At 36.4% G+C, this 19,447-nt stretch overlaps 2 protein-coding genes across 2 annotated transcripts; both read right to left on the bottom strand.

The window, feature by feature from the left end:
- Positions 1–2,287: 2,287 nt before the first annotated feature.
- On the bottom strand, positions 2,288–5,937 carry LOC122002670 (probable disease resistance protein At1g61300). Its single transcript, XM_042557938.1, has 4 exons — positions 5,605–5,937; positions 2,983–5,467; positions 2,805–2,882; positions 2,288–2,716 (listed from the first exon to the last, which is right to left on the bottom strand). The coding sequence occupies exons 1-4, from the start codon at positions 5,885–5,887 to the stop codon at positions 2,422–2,424; spliced, it is 3,141 nt and encodes a 1,046-aa protein (XP_042413872.1). The 5' UTR covers positions 5,888–5,937; the 3' UTR covers positions 2,288–2,421.
- Positions 5,938–13,616: 7,679 nt separating this feature from the next.
- On the bottom strand, positions 13,617–17,570 carry LOC122002669 (PI-PLC X domain-containing protein At5g67130-like). The gene is made up of 8 exons (XM_042557937.1): positions 17,422–17,570; positions 17,221–17,343; positions 17,005–17,142; positions 14,805–14,903; positions 14,407–14,710; positions 14,098–14,321; positions 13,944–14,030; positions 13,617–13,850 (listed from the first exon to the last, which is right to left on the bottom strand). The coding sequence occupies exons 1-8, from the start codon at positions 17,482–17,484 to the stop codon at positions 13,689–13,691; spliced, it is 1,200 nt and encodes a 399-aa protein (XP_042413871.1). The 5' UTR covers positions 17,485–17,570; the 3' UTR covers positions 13,617–13,688.
- Between the last annotated feature and the right edge of the window lie 1,877 nt (positions 17,571–19,447).

The following is a 19,447-nucleotide window of genomic DNA, read 5'->3' as shown; positions in this document are numbered from 1 at the left end:
TATCATTGAACTACCGCACCAATCCCAAATTACATTTTTGGGCTCCTTCTTATTATGAGTGTGTTAGTCTCCCTGTGTTTAAGATATCGAATGTCCACTAATTAAGTGAGTTACTGACAACTCATTTAATTAATATCTTAGTCCAAGAGTAGTACCACTCAACCTTATTATCATGTCGGACTAAGTCCACCTGCAGGGTTTAACATGACAATCTTTATGAGCTCCTCTTGAGGACATTATCAACCTAGTATCTCTAGGACAGTTTCCTTCTATAATCAACAACACACACTATAAGTAATACCATTTCCCAACTTATCGGGTTTATTGATTCAACGAACTAAATCTCACCCATTGATAAATTAAAGAAATAAATATCAAATATATGTGCTTGTTATTATATTAGGATTAAGAGCACACACTTCCATAATAACTGAGGTCTTTGTTCCTTTATAAAGTCAGTATAAAAGAAACGACCTCAAATGGTCCTACTCAATACACTCTGAGTGTACTAGTGTAATTATATAGTCAAGATAAACTAATATCTAATTACACTACGACCTTCTAATGGTTTGTTCCTTTTCCATTTTGGTCGTGAGCTACTCTTTATAATTTATAAGGTACTGATAACATCATCTTCTGTATGTGACACCACATACTATGTTATCTACAATATAAATTAAATGAACAACTACAAACAAATGTAGACAATTAGACCAAATGTGATTCTTTATTCATAATAAATGTTTACAAAGCTTAGGCTTTCAGTATACATTCCAACAGAACAATCCCAAAACATAAAGTAAAGCATACTTATAACCCTTGCTATGAGAAGAAGGGGAAGAAGAGATGCTTGCCGAGGTTTCTAATGTCTTGAGGATGCCTCCTTGCTCTAGAGATGGACAGAACATCAAGGGACGGCGGTGGATGAAGCTCTAGGGTTTCTCCCGAAAGGGAGAACCCTTTCCCGATGAGAGGGACGAAGTCCCGAACCAAAGATCCCCTAATGAATAGGGTTCTTGACCCTTTTATAAGGTAAGGTACGGGTGCCGCACAGCCCGTGTCACAACCGTGTGAGATCCGCACGACCATGCCTATCTTCTGCACTGGTTAAGTGGCACAGTCGTGCAAGTTGATATGGTCATGCCTATCTTCTGCACTGGTTAAGTGGCACGACCGTGCAAGTTGACACGGCCATGCCTATCTTCTGCACTGGTTAAGTGGCACGGCCGTGCGAGTTGACACGACCATGCCTATCTTTTGCACTGGTTAAGTGGCACAGCCGTGCAGAATTGACACGGTAATGTATCAAGGTCGTGCCTCTACTTGTAAGCCATTGTAGTGCCTCTTAACGTGGTAATTCTGAGTTGGGGTCTTCATAAAAGTTGTAGATCTTGAAGGTAGCTACAATTTGGTATAAAGAACAGCCCAAAACTCCAACGGACCACAAAATTATGCTTGTTTTACTCTTGGTGTGTAGTGCAGGATTTGACACGGTCGTGTGCCAAGGCCGCATCTCATAGAAACGAACTTTAGAACTTCAAGATTTGGTTTTCTCTGGTTGAAGTCTTCATAAAAGTTGTATATCGTGAAATTATCTACATTTTGATATTTGAAATGACTCATAAATCCAAATAAGCAGAAAGTTATGGTTATTTAACTTTTAGTCTGCAGTGTTGGAAATCCCACACGGCTCAGACACCTTGGAAGATCTAGACTCCACTTAAGCTTCATTTTTGCTCCAAATCACGTCCTGTCAACAAGAAAACATACAAAGAGTATATCTCCGAATAAAAGAGTATTTATGCAGAATATATGCTAAGAGAGGTGAACATGCATAGAATATACGTGAATAAAGTAAGTGAATGTGCGTCAAAACATGTATAAATGATCATAAGATCTATGCACATCAGCTACTCTATCCAAAATTTAAGGTAAAATTTTTGAATAAGGTAACTGATGTGGATGCTCTAACAATTTCGACTACCTTACTATAAATGACAAAATAACTCATAAGTATTATTTCAAGATATTGAAACCCTTGGTGAATATATCTTCTATAAAATTCAATGCATTTGTGACAATAAATGTATTGTAGATACTCGTACTATCATGGTAGAAATCTATCTACAAGGTTAAAATATTATTGCAAAGTTCATCATTTTTGCATTTATCATAAAAGACCTTGCAACCGCCAAAGAACATTGTATGTCATTGTCGCGAGGGTAATAATTTGCAATGACATTGTGTGATGACATAAGATTGTTACTAATATTTATAAAGTCACATTTGCAACAATGAGTTCTTTAAAAAAACTCAAACCAAATGTCAAGAATCAAAGACAAGAAAATACACAGGAGGTCAGCCCTATCTACCTAATATGCAAGGGCATTACTCCCACCCAAACACTAATCTTTTTCCATGTCAAGCACTAGTAAAAATGAAAAGAAAAAAAATAAAAAATTCTACGAGGACCAGATACCCCAAAAGAATGCAGCAATACACCTCACTTCCTCTTCTTTGTTGGTGGTGCTGCAGTTCGTCGTCTTTTTCAACGTTTTCCTCTTCTTCGTATTCATCATCTTCCTCTTCTTCATCATCGTCATTATCATCATCCTCATCATCTTCCTGTTCACTTCCTCCTTCACCATTGGCCTCTGGTTCATTTTCTCCATCTTCTTCATCATCGCTCCCATCGTCTTCTGGATCATCCAAACCACTAATACAAACAAAAATTAATCAAGTCAGGCAACGTTTTTACATCAACTACCAACTTAGAAAGTTTGGAACAAGTAGAAGCTTCGTACGCTGGTAACCATATAATATGGTCCTCAACGATCAATGTTGGCTGCCATTTCTCCTGTCTAAGCAAATTGGATCCATCCCTAAACAAAAAAAAAAATTAATGTCCCAGGAAATGATTTATTGTACGCAGTCTTACCTTACTTTTTGCAATAGACTATTTCCAGGATTCGAATGTGTTACCTAAAATAAGGGGCGAGGGAATCCTTGATGCTATAATCATCCCAATCCAAGTCGTCCCACCAATTTGGACCGCCTTGAATCTCTTTTAATCTGTTCTTCACTGTTTCTGCTCCAAATGGTAGTTTTTTGAGCCTGGGGCAATAGCTCACAGATATATATTCCAAGTAGGGAAAATGGAGTGGTTGGTGTGCAATGCGCTGCAGGTTATCCATTTTAGACAAAGCCAACATCTTGATGCCAAAGCTAGAATTGGAACTGCCAACATTACTTATTATTTCCTCCATTTCCTGACAATTTAGTATGCTTAGAAGATTAAGGCATGGCAGTTGTAGAACCCAAGAAACATCCTTCAACTTGTAGCAATTAGAAATGTATAGGTCGCGAAGGTTGTTGAACCCAACTCCATCCATCCAATTGATTTTCAATTGGTATAGAAATTTCAAATTGAGAGTCTTCAAACATTTGAAACTTGATTCGCAGTCGACGCCTGCATTCACCATTAATTGATCTCCCTTCCAGACATTTGAAATAGTTAAACACTCGAGGTTGTCAGTTACTCTAAGACTCCATTGCAACATCTGAAATTTTGAACTTAATCCGCTCATAGCGAGGTTCCTTACCGAGACATTTGGTAACATGTTGAGTCTTTTGAGGTCAGTTGCATAAATGGAAATTTCCAAACTTAATTGGTGGCATCCTCTGAAATGGACCAACTCATCCCACCATTGCTTACATACAGGAATCTGTTGTGATATATCCAACCACTTGAGCATTAGTAAATTGGATATTATCCCGTTGGGTACAGTCTTGAGACAATTATCCCTTAGAAGTAAGTACTCTAATTTGTCAAGGCAACCTAACTCGAGCGGCAAATTTGTGATTGTGTTGTAGGACAAGTTTAAATATTGAAGCTCAGTTAAGCTACCAATCTCCATCGGAAGCTCTATTATAAAACATTTAGAGAGATCCAAGTATGTTAAACGAGGCATGCTAGTGAATAAACTCCGAGGAATATTCAGAGGAGGATAGTTAAAAAAGAGAATCAACATAGAAAGTTTGGGAAAACTAGAAGCTTCATACTCTGGTAAAGATATAATCTGGTTCTCAATGAACAATGCTCGCTCTGCCTCCTGCCATTCCTCCTGTCTAGGCAAATTATGCAAACCAAATCCAGCTTTTACAATCGATTTCCTTCTATTCCCCTTTAACTCAGAGAACATCAATAGTGCCATGTCTCGGATGACGTCATGCATCTTTACATGTTCAGCCTCGTAATAATTCGGCCGTCTAGAGGAGTGCTCTAGCAAGGATGCAGCCATGAGAGCTTCCAAATGGGAGCATCCTTTGGTGAAAGCTTCATTGATTACATTAAATTCACGGATTATGCCACAACCTATCCAACACGGTATCAACTCCTTAAATTTATGGATCTCATAATCTTCAGGCCACAAAGCGCAACACAAAAGGCATTCTCTTATCGAGTCATTTTCTAAACTGTCATAGCTTAACTTGAAGGCTTTATACATTACAACTGAATCTTCTTCTGAAAGATCAATGGTACTTGTCCACTCATGTTTATCCCTTATTTGATGGAGAGCGTCCTTCCAAAGCTCCCATGATTTTTTCCCTAACATGGCCCGGGCGACAGTGATGAGAGCTAGCGGAAGACCTGCACATTCTTTAGCAATTTCTTGAGCACAGGAGTTGATTCCTCTATCTGAGCTGAGAACATCCCCGTCGACATTCTCCTTAAAGAGTTGCCATGCTTGATCTTGATCTAGGCATTTGACTTTGATCTTTTTTTCTGCTTCCAATCGTGCACACACTATCTCACTGCGGGTTGTGAACACCACGACTTTGCGGCGCAGCTCGTGTTGTTGCTGGCCTTGTTCGGTAGCCGAGTGTGCCATCCCCAACAGTTGAAGATTCAGGTATTCACAACTGTCATCGAGAAGCAGCAAGCAATTCTTGTTTTTCAAGTAGCTAAACAATTTATCACCGCAAGTTGCTTCATCATCACTCTCCTGCAGTGTGTTCAGTCCTAGAGTTCGAGCAATCTCCATCTGGAGCCTTTTCAATTGGCAATCTTTGGAGGCTACAACCCAAATGACATGATCAAATATTATTCTATGATTGTAATAGTGTCGCTGGATGCTCTTTAACACGGTGGTCTTACCGACACCACCCATTCCGTAGATGCCTGTGATGTTGCCTTCTCCACCATCGATGTAGCCCACAATATCCTCCACATATGACTCGATCCCTACAGGCGGTCGGTGTACGATGGGAAGCATCACGGTGGGTTCCGGAGGCCCAACTGTGGCAATCGGATCCAGTACTATACTAGCTCGACTCATCAATTCATTAGCCTCGCCGAGCTTCTTCACCACTCTTCGGATGATGGAGCAGCAGTTTGATGGCTCTCTGATAGGCACCTGATCTCCTGCTTCTTGTGTTAGACTGAAACAATTGCAACTGAAGCAACCTGACGAAACAAAGCGCCCAGTTGTAGTAGACACGGAAATTAAACAACTTTTTTCTTTCTCTTAATTATAGGTAAAAAACCAGTTGTAGATGATATTGTATGCATCAAAATACAAAAAGGTGGGGGAGAATACTCACTGATCATACTTTGGAAATCCTGGTTGATATCGGCCACTTGGCCTTCCAATTCCTCCACCTCCTGTAGCCACTGGTTCACTTCGTTGGTAGGAATCTTCCCTTCGCGCTCCGCTTCGCCGATTTGGTTCTTGATGTCGTTCCTTTTGCCTCTCAATCTCGCCATTTCCTTTTCCAATTTCTTGATTGCAGTCTTTGGCCTGCCTATGGCTAGTTGCAGTGATGCCCACAGCCCGCTCAGGCAACTGTTGACGTCTACGTTGAGATTTAGTTTGATGAACGCCATGGATGAGGAGAAGCTTTAACTTGCCAATTAGCAATATGAATAAGAGTTAAGCAGGGAGGGAGATTTCTTTTAAGGAGTAATTAATATCGGGCAGAGAAGACTCTCCATTTTGTTTGCTTGTGGTTGAAACAGAACTCTCAACTGCTACTTTGAATAATGTTACGTTGCATATATATATTTATCCAATGGTTTAATTTGTTTGTTTGCAAAGAGAATTTAAAAAAATAATTTATATGAAACTTTTTTTTTGGGCAAAGAAAAGTAGTTTCATTATATTGTTAATTGATTCATAAAGAGGAGCTGGTGGACTATAATAAGAGATGATTCAATTTATTCTCACTCAATCACCAATCAACTTAATTAGTTGGTTAATTAATTCCTCTTTGTCTGGTTTGATCTATGAAGGCAAGTTATGGTAATTATGAATTCCTTATTAGCACCCTACTTGTTTCACTACTGAGGCTAATTATTTCATTTAATTAATTTGTTTAACTTTATGATCAGGGCCGGGAGTAATATATATGATAAAATTAAATTAGAATTTAATTTAATGGATTAATATTTAAATCTCAAGTTGTTCTTTTAAATATCTAAATCATACATATATCAGCATTACTAACTCTTCCTCGTGATTAATAATTTCCAAAGTCCTCAAATGCTTTGCAAGTTGAGGAAGACAACACGTTTGACGACTTTATAAGATCCACTAAATCTATCTCCTTTCCATCTTCGCCGCCCATTTAATTTATGCTCTATATATATAGATTTATAGCTATTTTCTTAACTATTAGATCTTGTTGGACGATGATCGATCTTTAATAGTTAGGTTCTTCCAAGTAATACAATCTCTTCTTTAGATGTGTGTTCCTAGAAGGCAAAATGCAATCTTGGACAATCTAATTAATTAAACACAAGCAATTGGTCAACTTAAATCGATCAGGAAGTTGTTATCTTTTCACCAAGAAGCTAGTAAGGAAGCTTCTTAGAATTAAACAATCTCTTCTTAATTAGGAAGCTTCCCTGCAACAAGAGTAATCAAAAACTAACTAACAAACTATGTAAGGAAGCTAGTTATATATGGTACAATGTGGAAGATAAGATTCTTTATGATATTATTCTATGGTTATAATATAGGGATATTGTTGTTAGCAAAAAGATTACCCCATGCATGAAGCATGATACTCTTTTAGTGGTGGCTTGTATTCCAACTAAGTTTAAGGATGAACAATATGTTCAAAATTAAATTGAATAAATCTAAACCGATTCAATTGAAGTTTTTTTTAGATAAATCGACCAATCGAACTTTGCTGTTAAAATCGAAACGATATAATATTGATTAATTAGGTTGGTTACCAAATTAACCAATCATTGATCAGCCAATTGATGACATCATTCAGTTAAATCATTAATAGAGCTGCGTAGTTATTGCCTGATTCAAGTACATCACTGGATTGCTTATAATATAAGATTGATGAAATTTTAATTTAATCAATTTGTCAATTTTAAAACTAAAATTGAATTAAATAAAAGGATAATCCGATGCACGAAGCTCCTGTCAAGATGAAATTCTAAGAAAGGACCTATTGTATACAATTTTATCCTAATTCAAGTACATCACTAGATTACTTATAATATAAGATTGATGAAATTTTGATTTAATCTATTTGTCAATTTTAAAACTAAAATTGAATTGAATAAAAGGATAATTCGGTACATGAAATTTCTGCCAAGGCGGGATCTCGGGGAAAGATCTATTGTACACAGTTTTATTCTGCTTTTGCAAGAGATTATTTCTTGGACTCAAACTCATGATCTCCAAAATCATAAAGCAACAATTTTATCATTACTCCAAAACTCCCTTTCGAAAATTGAATCGAATAAATATTAAAAAAACAATATTTTATTAAAAAATAAAATTACTCAACCCTAACTAAGTTCTAGCATGACTCTATAAATATATCAGATGCGTATGTGCAATGGTGGAGCTACATTCATGTCTACTCGTGCCGTAGCCTGAGGGCCCGAGGGAGTTTAGAAAGGGATAAGCTCAAGTTTATCATGGAAAAAGAAAAAAAAAAAAAAAGAGAATGCAGCCAAGGGCGGCGACATCGATGCTAATAGCCCACTACAAGGGATAAGCCCAAGTAGGGTAGATCACCGTGCAGGCTCCGCGCGTCTTTGCATATGTGCTCCTAATTTAAATATTTACCTAAATATCAAAATGAATAATAGATTTTGATGGGATGAAATTCTTGATTGACTCAAATTAGTGGGCAAAATTTAAAACATAGATAATAAATTAGCAAATTTAAAATATGTAAGAACTCATAATAATATCCATCGAAGGGTGACAATGAGACCTTTTTTCATGTCTTGTAGTGGAATCCATCAAAGTCATCTATTTAGTCGTCTCGAGTTCTCTAAGTTGTCTGTGTTAGCCTTACGACGAGTTAGCGGGGATACAGGAGTAAGCACAGTCATCTTTTGCCAACTCGAGTTCTCCAAATTGTCGACACTATCAGTTGCCTATGTAGTGTTGCAAACCAAACAATCTGTAGCCGGAGATTTACAGGAAATTAGCTGAATCTAAATATTCGAATTAAATTCAACTCACAGTTAAGATGACATAAGCAGATAATCTCAGGCTGCCAGCAGGGCTGGTTTTCTGACCTCAGAGTCTGAGCAATCAAAGCGTCCGAGCAGACTGAAAGATAGACAAACAGAGCGAGAGACCGATCGGGCAGATCAGAAGGGCGAGTGGTCGACCCAGCAGATGAAGAGTCCAACCGAGCGGACAAACAGAGCAGCGGACCGAGGCCTGACATCGACGCAGTTTCCTTGAAACAGATTCGTCCCACCTCCGGCTTTGCTTCGAGGTTTTCTCAGATCGTCTGTTTCCCAGGATATAACGGCAAAACCATGAACGCAACCAAGCACTAGTTGTTCGTGGCGAACTGAGAATGCACCTGAGTGTTATCACAAGTAGTTTAGCCAAGCGGATGCACGACTGAGAGAAAAGAATCGGGGAACGAAGGTGGAGGAATTCTCTTGCTTTTGTTTCACTTTCGCTTTGCTCAAGATCCAGCTATAAGGAGCTCTCATCTTACCCTGCAATAAATGAACAAATTATGATCATTTAATGCTGAGTTTAATTTCGTCATTAATGGGTTTAATGTCTTCATTATTAATGAGATTAATGTCGCCATTAATACTGAGACATTACGAAATCACCATTAATGAGTTTAATGTTACCATTAATGTCGAGAGAATCAACATCAATTTCACATTAATGCTTCCATTACACCCTTGAGCAAGATTCAAGTAGCAATATGTTGGTTCATTCTTTTGGGTAAATTTTACTTCAACCAGTCCGGCATTCGACATGCGCAAGTCGTGCTCACGAGTTAACCTTGGTTCGGTACAATCCGGACCCTGGATTTGCACCCACCCCTGCGCACTCACGCGTGAGAGAGTCTCTCCCCATGCATATGTTTACAACATCAATGCATGTGTCATAATTTAAACTAACAATAAAGTCAAGACACTTCTAACGTGGGACTAAACTCATACACAATAGAGTCTTTTCGTCTCCACCTCTTTATTCCATTCACATTTCCAACATGTAATATATTTTTTTGTGAGTTGGTCGGAAAAACGGTTGAAAATTTGATTTTGAACCAATTAATGTGTGAATAAGAAATCATATGAATTTGTAATATGACTTAATCTGGATCATCATATTAAGATGGACAAATCTGATTCATCCAACTTGAATAGGATAAAAGTTTCTTCGTTGGTTCAATCTAAACCATTGATTTCAAAAAGGATGCATCTAAATAAAGAGGCATTGTATCTCTTAGAAAGAGATGTGATCTACATCATCCAATTCAATTTAAATGGATGAGATCTAATAGAACTAAGAAGATCTTATATCCCTTCATTTAGTATAAATAAGATATCTTACATTCTCATTTGATTCACTCATTACATTCGAATTTAAAGAAAAGCAAGAACCTTTTTTGGTTCAAAGATCTTGCGATTTGCATTATTTTTATTACAAGATAAAGTCATTATATTTTAGGAGATGATTATCGTAATCCGTCAGCACTGTGTGAGAGCTAAATTCATCTTAAAGACAAAAACTAACTCTAGCTGACTTTACCAAAACGATTTTATATTGTCATTCTGTCTACGCTCAAATTACCTCACCACCAGAACCAACAAAAGCGACTAGAGCCACCGATACACCCTCCGGGAAGGCTTCTCCGTTTTTGAAAACAAAGCTTCAAAAATTACACTCATTTCTCTTTCAAATAGTGATATTCGAGCCCTGTGATGTTTTCCTCTGCTGTCATCTCAACTTCCAGGCGCAATAGTTGGTTCATTAACTCACTCAAAGATGGCAACAAGTGTTCATTTATTTCATGTAGACAAAGAAGATAATAAATGAACGATTTCGTCTGAAAATATAAAACAAATTAATGAGGATTGAGGGGTGATCGAGTAAATTCTTAATTGTTAAACCCTATTAAGAAGGCCTTGGTACATAACATCGCATGTTATTTGAGAAATAAATTTATCAAATCACTTAATTCAACTTTTAAAAAAACTACTTGAAATGCGTATTTAATTTATCAAATAACCTAATATTTGTTTCCTTTAAATTAATACTCTCCCAGTACATATTGCGTTGATTTTTTAAAGATCTGAATTAAACCCAATATTTTTTTTCTCATAATAAATTGTCTATTAAGGTCTATTAATTTTATAAATAAAATTTTGCATGTAATCCCCAGTGATAAAAATCTTTGTTTTCACTCCATACTCAAATATGTTTACCTAATTGCCCCTGATATTTTTAAGTATAAAAAGTCTAAAAATGAGTATAATTCTTCTTAAATTTAGTACATTAAACTAGAATCTAGTATATTTTCTATCAAATTGAACACAATTCTTTTTCCACCTCAATTGGATGGAAAATATACTAAATTTTCTTTAAATTGTACTCAATTAGATGGAAAATATACTAAATTTTCCTTAAATGATGTTGAATTTAGAAGTAATTATATTAATCAGGAAAAATGTCATGCTCAATTTAATAGAAAATATACTCGATTCTAATATAAAGTCCTGAATTTAATAGGAATTATACTCATTTTTAAACTATTTGTACCTAAAAAATACGATGAACAATTTTAATATAAAATATACTTGATTTTAGTATAAAGGGTTGACTTTAAGAGGAATTATACTCATTTTAGTATATTTTCTATAAAATTGAGCATAATTCTTTTTCCACCTCAATTGGAGGAAAAATATACTATATTTTCTTTAAATGATACTCAATTGGATAACAAATATACTAGATTTTATTTAAATGGTGATGAATTTAGGAGAAATTATATTAATATTTTCTATCAAATTGAGCATAATTCTTTTTCCACCTCAATTGAAGGAAAAATATACTATATTTTCTTTAAATGATACTCAATTGGATAACAAATATACTAGATTTTATTTAAATGGTGATGAATTTAGGAGAAATTATATTAAAGTAGGAAAAAAAGTCGTACTCAATTTAATAGAAAATATACTTAATTCTAGTGTAAAGTGCTAACTTTAAGAGGAATTATACTCATTTTTAGATCTTCTGTACCTAAAAAATATGAGGGCAATTAGGTAACAAAATTTACATGAGGAAGTTGAAACAAATAAAACTTTGCATGCAAGGAGTGGAAACAAAATTTTTTTTGATTGGGGACTGCATGCAAAGATAAAGTTGTGATTGGAGATTTTTCTCTAATAAGTTGGTAGATTGAATAATTTTATACTATCAATAGTATATATATATATATATATATATATATGATCTTGTCTGAAAGCTGCGGGATGAAGTGTTGGGCGATGGTAAACGATGACTTTGGGGAAGGCGAATGGAAGAAACTCCGATGAAGTAAAATGTCCTCTAGAAAACCATGGATTGGGGCTTCGATAGGTGAGTAGCTACAGATCTGAGAAAACCAAAGCAGATCTAAAAGAAGTTCCGGTGAAGGAGACGCCCCCGAGAAGATCGTGGATCAAAGCTCCGATAGACGTGTTGGTTGTTATACCCGGAGTTCTGTTCTATTCCCTTGTACAAAAATTTTGTACAAGTATAGAACTTTTCCTAGCTACCCATGTGTTCTACTGAAGTTCAACTTAGATTGCAAACGATGCTTGACATTATTAATTCAAATTGCTCTTCAGAAGTTAAACTTGGATTGGAAACGATACTTAACATTTTTACTCCAAGTTTAACTAATGTAATCTTCCTAAGTTAAACCATATTACAGAAGTTAATTAAATATCTATTTCAAAAATCGGCTTCCAGGTTAAACATGGCGAGACACTAGGCCTTTTGGGTATGAGATCATCCACCACTTCCTAGACAAATCCTTTCAAAAAAATCAGATATTTAACTTCTTACAATAAACTAGATTTAACTACAGAGATCTCAATAGAAGCACAATATCAAAACATGAAATCGAAATACAAAAATGATAACAAAAATGATAGCCTAAAATCGATAGCCTCTTGTGTTTGGTTTTTCAAGATTTATACAAATAACATGAACTAGTTATGAAGCGGAAACAAATAACTAGTTATACCTTTCTTTGTAGCATATAGACCTCTTGATCTTTTGTTGTATTCCTCTCCTTCTCTTGGACGTCGTGTGAGTGATGATCTACCAAGATGAAATCCACCCAAGCTTTCTTCTCCTCCAAGACTCTTGAGCCACCAAGAGATGCCAAAATAGGAAACTTCCTTTCTCTTCTTCTTCTCTTCCAAGTAGCCGACCACCAAGGAAAAGGAACTTCTTGATGTGTCGCTAGCCTTGAAAGAAAGAAAACTAGGAGCAAGGGAAGAAGCAAGGGCCGACCACCCAAGGATCAAGAGAGGAGACTAGCTTCTCTCCCTCTCTTTTATAATCTTTGCTCAAGGCAAAAAAGGAAAGTTTTAAAACAAAATTAAAATTTCCTTTTAATCCTTGCTAATGGCTAAAAAGGAAAGTTTTAAAACAAAAAAAATTAAAACTTCCTCTTAAACAATACATGGCCGGCCACACAAAAGCAAAAAAGAAAAGATTTAAAACAATTAAAATCTCTCTCTTTTTAAATTTTCTACTGTATATGGCAATAAAGGAAAGTTTTAAAATTAATCTCTACAAAAAATGAAAGATTAATTAAAACTTCTCTTTTTAAAAACATGGTTACAAAAAAGAAAAGTTTTATTAAAAATTAAAATATCTCTTTTAAACATTATAGATAACTACAAATAAGGAAAGATTTCAACAAAATTAAAATATCTCTTTAATCCTTTATAGATAGCTATAAAAGGAAAGATTTTAAAATTTAAAACTCTCTTTTAAAACCATATGGATGTCTATAAAAGGAAATTTTAAAAATAAAATTTCTTTTTTAAATCCCTTCATGAATGACTATAAAAGGAAAGATTTTATCAAAATTTTATTTTAAATAAAATCTCCTTTTCTCTTCTTATCATGGTCGACCCCATGCTTGGTCATCAAGCATGGCTTGGCCGGCCCTAGTCTTGGCCTCCAAGCTTGGCTTGGTCGACCACTAAACTTGGACTTCAAGCTTGACTTGGCCGGTTCCTAAGCTTGTATAAGAGGCTGGGCTTTGAGTGGATAAAAAACTTTATAAATAAGAGACTACAACAGTGACCGAGAGAAGGAATTGGTTTTGTTTCTGAAAGCCAAAAACATTGTGTTTGCTGAGGTAACAAAAGAGCAGATGACTACTTACAGAACGAACCATAAGCCATAATAAACCAACATGATTCTTAGCATACAATGATGTTGGAACTGGCTTGAAAGAATTTGTGCATTTGATGCTTTGGCAGATGATGTTTCTGCAGCACCAGCTTTTGGTGGAACATCGCACTGACCGTATGAAGCATTAACCTGTTAGAGAAGATCATTTTTAGTATATTGCAATCAACAATTGTTATAAACACCTTTTCATCTCTAGTATCTTTCAGTAAATATGTTACTTACTTTGCAGAAGGCTATATCATTGCATCCACAAAGAAGGTGACCATTTGCTATGTCAGTAGCTTCCGGGGCTCCACCTCCATTACTTCTCTGGAACACAACTCAGAATGTGCCAGTAATCTACTGTAAAAATGAGAAATTGACAAGAGCCACTAACCTTGTAGAAGTCGACCGCAATGAAGTTAGGCCAGCGGTTGGCCGACAAGTTGTGGCATGTGTTCATCATGCTCACAAGTGGTGCTGAGTTGTGCTTGCAGGCGGTTGCTACATTAGGAAGCGAGGGGAAGTAGTTCATTAGAACAAGTGATCTTGATGATGAGTTCATAGACAAAGACTCAGCACGGCTCGGACAATAACCCAATTTCATTCCTTCATCTCCATCTGCAAAACTTGAAGCATAATTGAGAGCATATTATGGCAATGCAAGAAATGAAAAAAAGTAGGTTGAATAGCAATTCCTTCTCACATTGATTTTCGACAACATATCTCCACTCATATGCGATTTCCTCAGATGCCTCTTTGCTTGATTTTGATGTGAACACAAGCAGTCGCTGATTTCTTGTGATCATGTCGCTTAGCAATGGCCAATTCCCACCATTCTTAGGCATCCTTGAAACTGGGAACCAATACTTCATCAGTCCAGAAGAATTGAAAACTCGCGTGAGGCCCTTAGGAGATGTTACATAGTCTTCGATAAATATTGTTATGACCTCTGAAGGGTTTACTTGCAGAAACATTTGAATTTCCTTAAGTACATTAATGGCAGGTTGCTGCACAGGCAATGTTTTAGTATGAATAAATAGGATGCAAAATGGCCTCTATAAAACAAAGAACTTATTGCATCGAGTAACAATTGGAGCTTACAAAGGCAGTGAAGTTGTAACAGTTTCCACCAAATGAATGACACAACCAAATATCGTTCTCATAGTCATACATATCCAGCATCAGTCCCCTAACACCATTCTGTACTCATGTCACCAACTACACAATGTGAGAAGATCGAATGCATGTAACAAGTCATTTGACAGAAATAAGATCATCAAAGTCCAAGAAAAGAAGATAAAAGCCTTTATAAAATAGTGTTGTTATCCAGTAAAGTGTGTGATTATCGCGCCTCACATCAAGTTCATCGCTTCATAATGATTTAACCGCAGTAGGTTATCACATGCAGCTTACTTCAAGTTCATCTATTCATAATGATTTAATGTAATAGATTCACTTTGCTTCACCTGTTCATCTGAAGGTCTCTTCGAAAGATCAATCCATTTGAATATGAAGATTTTCTCTGTTGTTAATTACCAACTGATATTGACTCGGTGGTTTGGCAATATGAAATAGTTACCTTTAGCTCCTAGTGAGAAAAGTAATCTATGTCATCTAAATATAGCTTTCTACACAAGTGAATTTTGCAATCAGCAAACTAAACAATGATGAAAATGAAGCTTATTAACATGTCACGCAGATAAATCTAAATGCATGTGATACAGTGCATAATGGTAGGGTCCGATAAAATCGTGACAGTCAGAAGTCAAGGGGATGTGACAGTCAGAAGTCAAGAGGACGTGGCGGTCAGAGAGGAAGTAAGACCATGTGATGATGTCAACAACATAATTCCCGATCGAGTTCTCACAGACCAGGACCCCATATCTGATGCGCCCTAGTATAGGACCTGGGGGATAGTCAGGGGAATACCTGGCCGGGATCTGACTAGTCGAATTCTCACGGCTCGGTTACATCTAGGCCTGGTTCTCTCGGTAAGCTAGTTCCTGGTCATCCAACTCTTGGTCGGCTCTTGAACGATCTCGCCACAGCTCTTGGCCCTTCAAGGTTTATTCTAGGAGTTATACCCGACAGTTCAGTCCGAACTACCCTATTCATACACGGTCGGGACAGAAGGTGTTACACGACAATAAGGATAGGGAATCATAACCGTCTGTCAGGGAATAACTGCTGAATGTCAGAAAATATTCCAACGATCTGCGGTCATCTGCGAATGAAACCTTCCTTCAGTCTACAGGAGGATGTCACGTGTCCTCCATCCCTGACACCCGACATTCTCTGACATCGATCAATCTCCAGAGGTACGCATTGTCATATAAAAGGAAGGTCCTCTCCCCTGCACAAGTACACTCTCTCGCACATTCGCACTTGTCTTCTACTTTTCTTTCTCCTTCGTACACTGTTCTTCTGGGGAAAAAGTACCTAACTTGAGCGTCGGAGGGTCTGCTCCAAGGACTTTTTCCCTAGTTTTTGACCTCTAACGTCCCGTGTGCTTGTCCGAGTGTGTGTAGAGATCAGGTACCGCCGGCTCAGTCATCGTCGTTCGTCAGCGCCACGTGGGGGTCCGTTTTGGTGGACTCATACTAGAAGGGTATCTCAGTCGCCTCTCCGTCAACACTAGCAACAACTCATCCGACCTCCGTCTAACACAGATTCCGGATAATATCAACATGTATTAAACGTTCAGAAATCCTAGCAATCATGAGTTGGCTTTGTTCGCATTGCTACTTATCCTTCTTGAATAAGGCCATGTGATTCCCCATCTAGTCTCTAGAACTATATAAATGGAATTTCTTGGATACTTTACAGAACTAAAGAAGAGATTTCTGGTGCCAATCTTTTTCCTTCTTTAACTGCCACATCTTATTCTAGGAATGAACTCTTACTTGTATGAAAAGGTTTCAGTAAAGGCACAGAAAAGTTCAAGGTTTGTTTTTCAATTTTGAATTATCTAGTGGACATACATGACACTTCAAGCTTAGCTTTTATCCATTAAAAAAGACTTGTTTTTCCTTCAAGACAACCTAATCTATCAATACAAATCCTTTAAGTTTGTCTTTCTTTCTTTCTTTCACACACAGAAGTGGACATCTAAAATAATCCTACAAGGAAGTTGCAGAGAAGCAAGAATGACTATTCTGCTAGGCATGCCTGCAATAATTGATATCAATAAAGTACGACGAGTTCCATTATTGCTACATATTCGATGCTGCGTTTACTTGGAGGGGAAAAAAATAGAAGAGAAATGAAATGGAAAAGGGAGTGGGCGGTGGTAGTAGCTTACGTTGAGCTGGTCGGTGATGGAGTCCTGCTGGTTCTCAGGGGTGAGTATGGGCGTTCCGGTGAGCGATTTCTGGCCGAGTCTTGCGAACGAGTTGTGAGTCGTCAGCCACGAGTAGCTGTTGAAGGGCAGCCCGGTCCCCTGTTCCATTCATCGCACCATTAATTCAGTCGCTGCAGCAACCGGGTGAGAAAGGAGGGTGGGTGAGAGGAGGAGGACCTTGGATTTGGGATCGGAGGGCTTGACCCGGGTGCACCTCAGCCGGACGTCTCGGCTCGCCAGGCAAGTCTCGCAGTGTAAGCCGGCGCCGCAGTTTCCATTCGACAAACAGGTGCCGCCGAGCTGCGGTAAACAGAGGAACAGAGTTAGAAGTAAAGATTAGATCAATAAGAAGTTCGAGAAGAGTGGCAGGGGACGGACTCCGGCGGCAGAAGCCGATGGAAGAAGTGATAGGTGCAGGAAGAGCAGCCAAGGGAGTCGCATACTTCGAGCTTCGTCGTGAAGACAGAGGATGAAGAACACTTGTTCAAAATGCCTTGTACACACCAATAAACACACCCTTTTAAATTACAAACAATAAAATATTTAGTATATTTTCCAAAAGGAAAAAATAAAATAAAATAGCGTTCCTTATTTTTATTATCATAATATTTAGTATATTTTTAATTGTGGTCTAGTTTAAGCTTTTTTAAGAAGTTGCTTTCTTGCTAACAATATATATATAAAAGAGTCCAAACAATATTAATTTTAATTATGGTTTCGATTAATTTTGATACGTTGAAGTCCACGAAGTAATTTAAGATGAGATTCTAAGAAAATTTTAAAATAATTTAGGTATAAATTTTGCGAATTAAATTGAAAAGTGGTCAGGAATTAAATAGGGGAGTAAAGAGAATGTCCTCGCTCAGATTGCCCTTGCCAACTGCCTTGCAATTGAAGTGATAATTGAAGTCAGTGGCAGAACATTTGAATTTGATAGATAAATTTTCCAATTTGGCCCCCCAAAAATTACCAACTTTTTTCGTAATATAATATGTGACAAAAGTTGATTCGTTCACTTTCAGCGTTCCCATCAATTCATACCTAGGTTGATACGGAGGAGATAAATCATAAGTGACTATTAACCATTAGTATAGGTGACTAAAACATAAAAAAAGATATACTCAGACGTATTGAATTTCGATTCCAAGACCTCATATGATAATACTTTATGTCCTAATCACCGCATCGCCCTAAGGAGACAACTTCTTTCATAATATGCGTCTATTGTCACGATGAATGAGCCAAATTTTATTAATTCATTTAAAAATAAATTCAAGCGGATCGATCCCGTCTAGGTTGTAATCCTCATGGATCGGTTCACGATGGACTTGGATTGATCCGTGAATTGAGAATTTTTTTTCAAAACTTAAAATTAAAATAAAAAACAATCAATGAACTTATGAGTTTAATCCGTAGTTCAATTTTAAAAATTTTAATTTTATATATATATTTTTATCTTGTGGTGGGCTCATGAGTTGACCCATCTAATTCACAATTATCTTAGATTGAGTTGAGTTAAAAAAAAATTAATCCGTCAAGATAACAGATCGAGCCAAATGACCGACTTACCACGGATGGATCCCTTTAATGGCTCTAATAATACTTATCTATTCAATTTTGTTAGACTTTATTTATAATAAAAATAAAATATTTATAATCATTTTATAATTATATAGTCCTGCAGCTGGTTGGTATTGTTGTATTCTGTAAGTATATGATAACTCTTTGTAAATATTTACTTTTTCTAATTTTTAATTATCATTGGTACTTATTTTCCTTATTTAGTTTTTAAATTAATAAAAAATTGATCTTATAATTACTTAGAGATAGTTATTTACATACTTGGTTTCAAGATTAAAAATATAATATAAGGATATTGTTGCATATGGATAATGCGATAATTAAGAAATATGGGAAAAGACAAAAAAATTAATATTATATAGGATAAATAAAGGCTTTGGAAGAGGATATATTTTATTAAGTTAAATTGATTATATTCTCAATCAAATGAGCTTACATGTGCCGCATATTCTCCGATAATCATCATTGTCCTTTGGATTGATTAATGAGTTTATGGTGAAACATGTGGATCAATTAACTGATCCTGTGGACCTTTGGATATTTTATAAGTTTAATCGATGCATCCACCAAAGGATCACATATAAGTTTATTATTGATGCAAACTTGCATTGCTTGCTCAAATAATTCAACTACAAACACAATTTTGGGATTATGCAATTAAAGTAATTTGCCTCGATAATGTTGATGAGTTTACCAAATATTAATTTGAATATTACTATATGTCCATTAGTATATAAATTGAATAATGTTGCTTATGTTCATATATAAAAATAATTTGGTAGATCAATTTATTGAACATCTTCAGTTGATCAGGAGACCATTA

Source organism: Zingiber officinale, chromosome 7A, assembly GCF_018446385.1.
Source record: "Zingiber officinale cultivar Zhangliang chromosome 7A, Zo_v1.1, whole genome shotgun sequence".
NCBI lineage: Eukaryota > Viridiplantae > Streptophyta > Magnoliopsida > Zingiberales > Zingiberaceae > Zingiber > Zingiber officinale.
This window is presented reverse-complemented; position numbering and strand designations above follow the sequence as displayed.

What these genes read in the sequence shown, in the direction of transcription:
- LOC122002670 (XM_042557938.1), bottom strand. Translation starts at nt 5,887, where the DNA reads ATGGCGTTCATCAAACTAAATCTCAACGTAGACGTCAACAGTTGCCTG. An exon ending in GGATTTCCAAAGTATGATCA is followed by an intron (nt 5,468 to 5,604) that starts GTGAGTATTCTC and finishes TTGTTTCGTCAG; the next exon opens with GTTGCTTCAGTTGCAATTGT. An exon ending in TCCCTCGCCCCTTATTTTAG is followed by an intron (nt 2,883 to 2,982) that starts GTAACACATTCG and finishes TTTTTTGTTTAG; the next exon opens with GGATGGATCCAATTTGCTTA.
- LOC122002669 (XM_042557937.1), bottom strand. Translation starts at nt 17,484, where the DNA reads ATGCGACTCCCTTGGCTGCTCTTCCTGCACCTATCACTTCTTCCATCG. An exon ending in CCTCCGATCCCAAATCCAAG is followed by an intron (nt 17,143 to 17,220) that starts GTCCTCCTCCTC and finishes TGAATGGAACAG; the next exon opens with GGGACCGGGCTGCCCTTCAA. An exon ending in ATATGTTGTCGAAAATCAAT is followed by an intron (nt 14,322 to 14,406) that starts GTGAGAAGGAAT and finishes CAAGTTTTGCAG; the next exon opens with ATGGAGATGAAGGAATGAAA.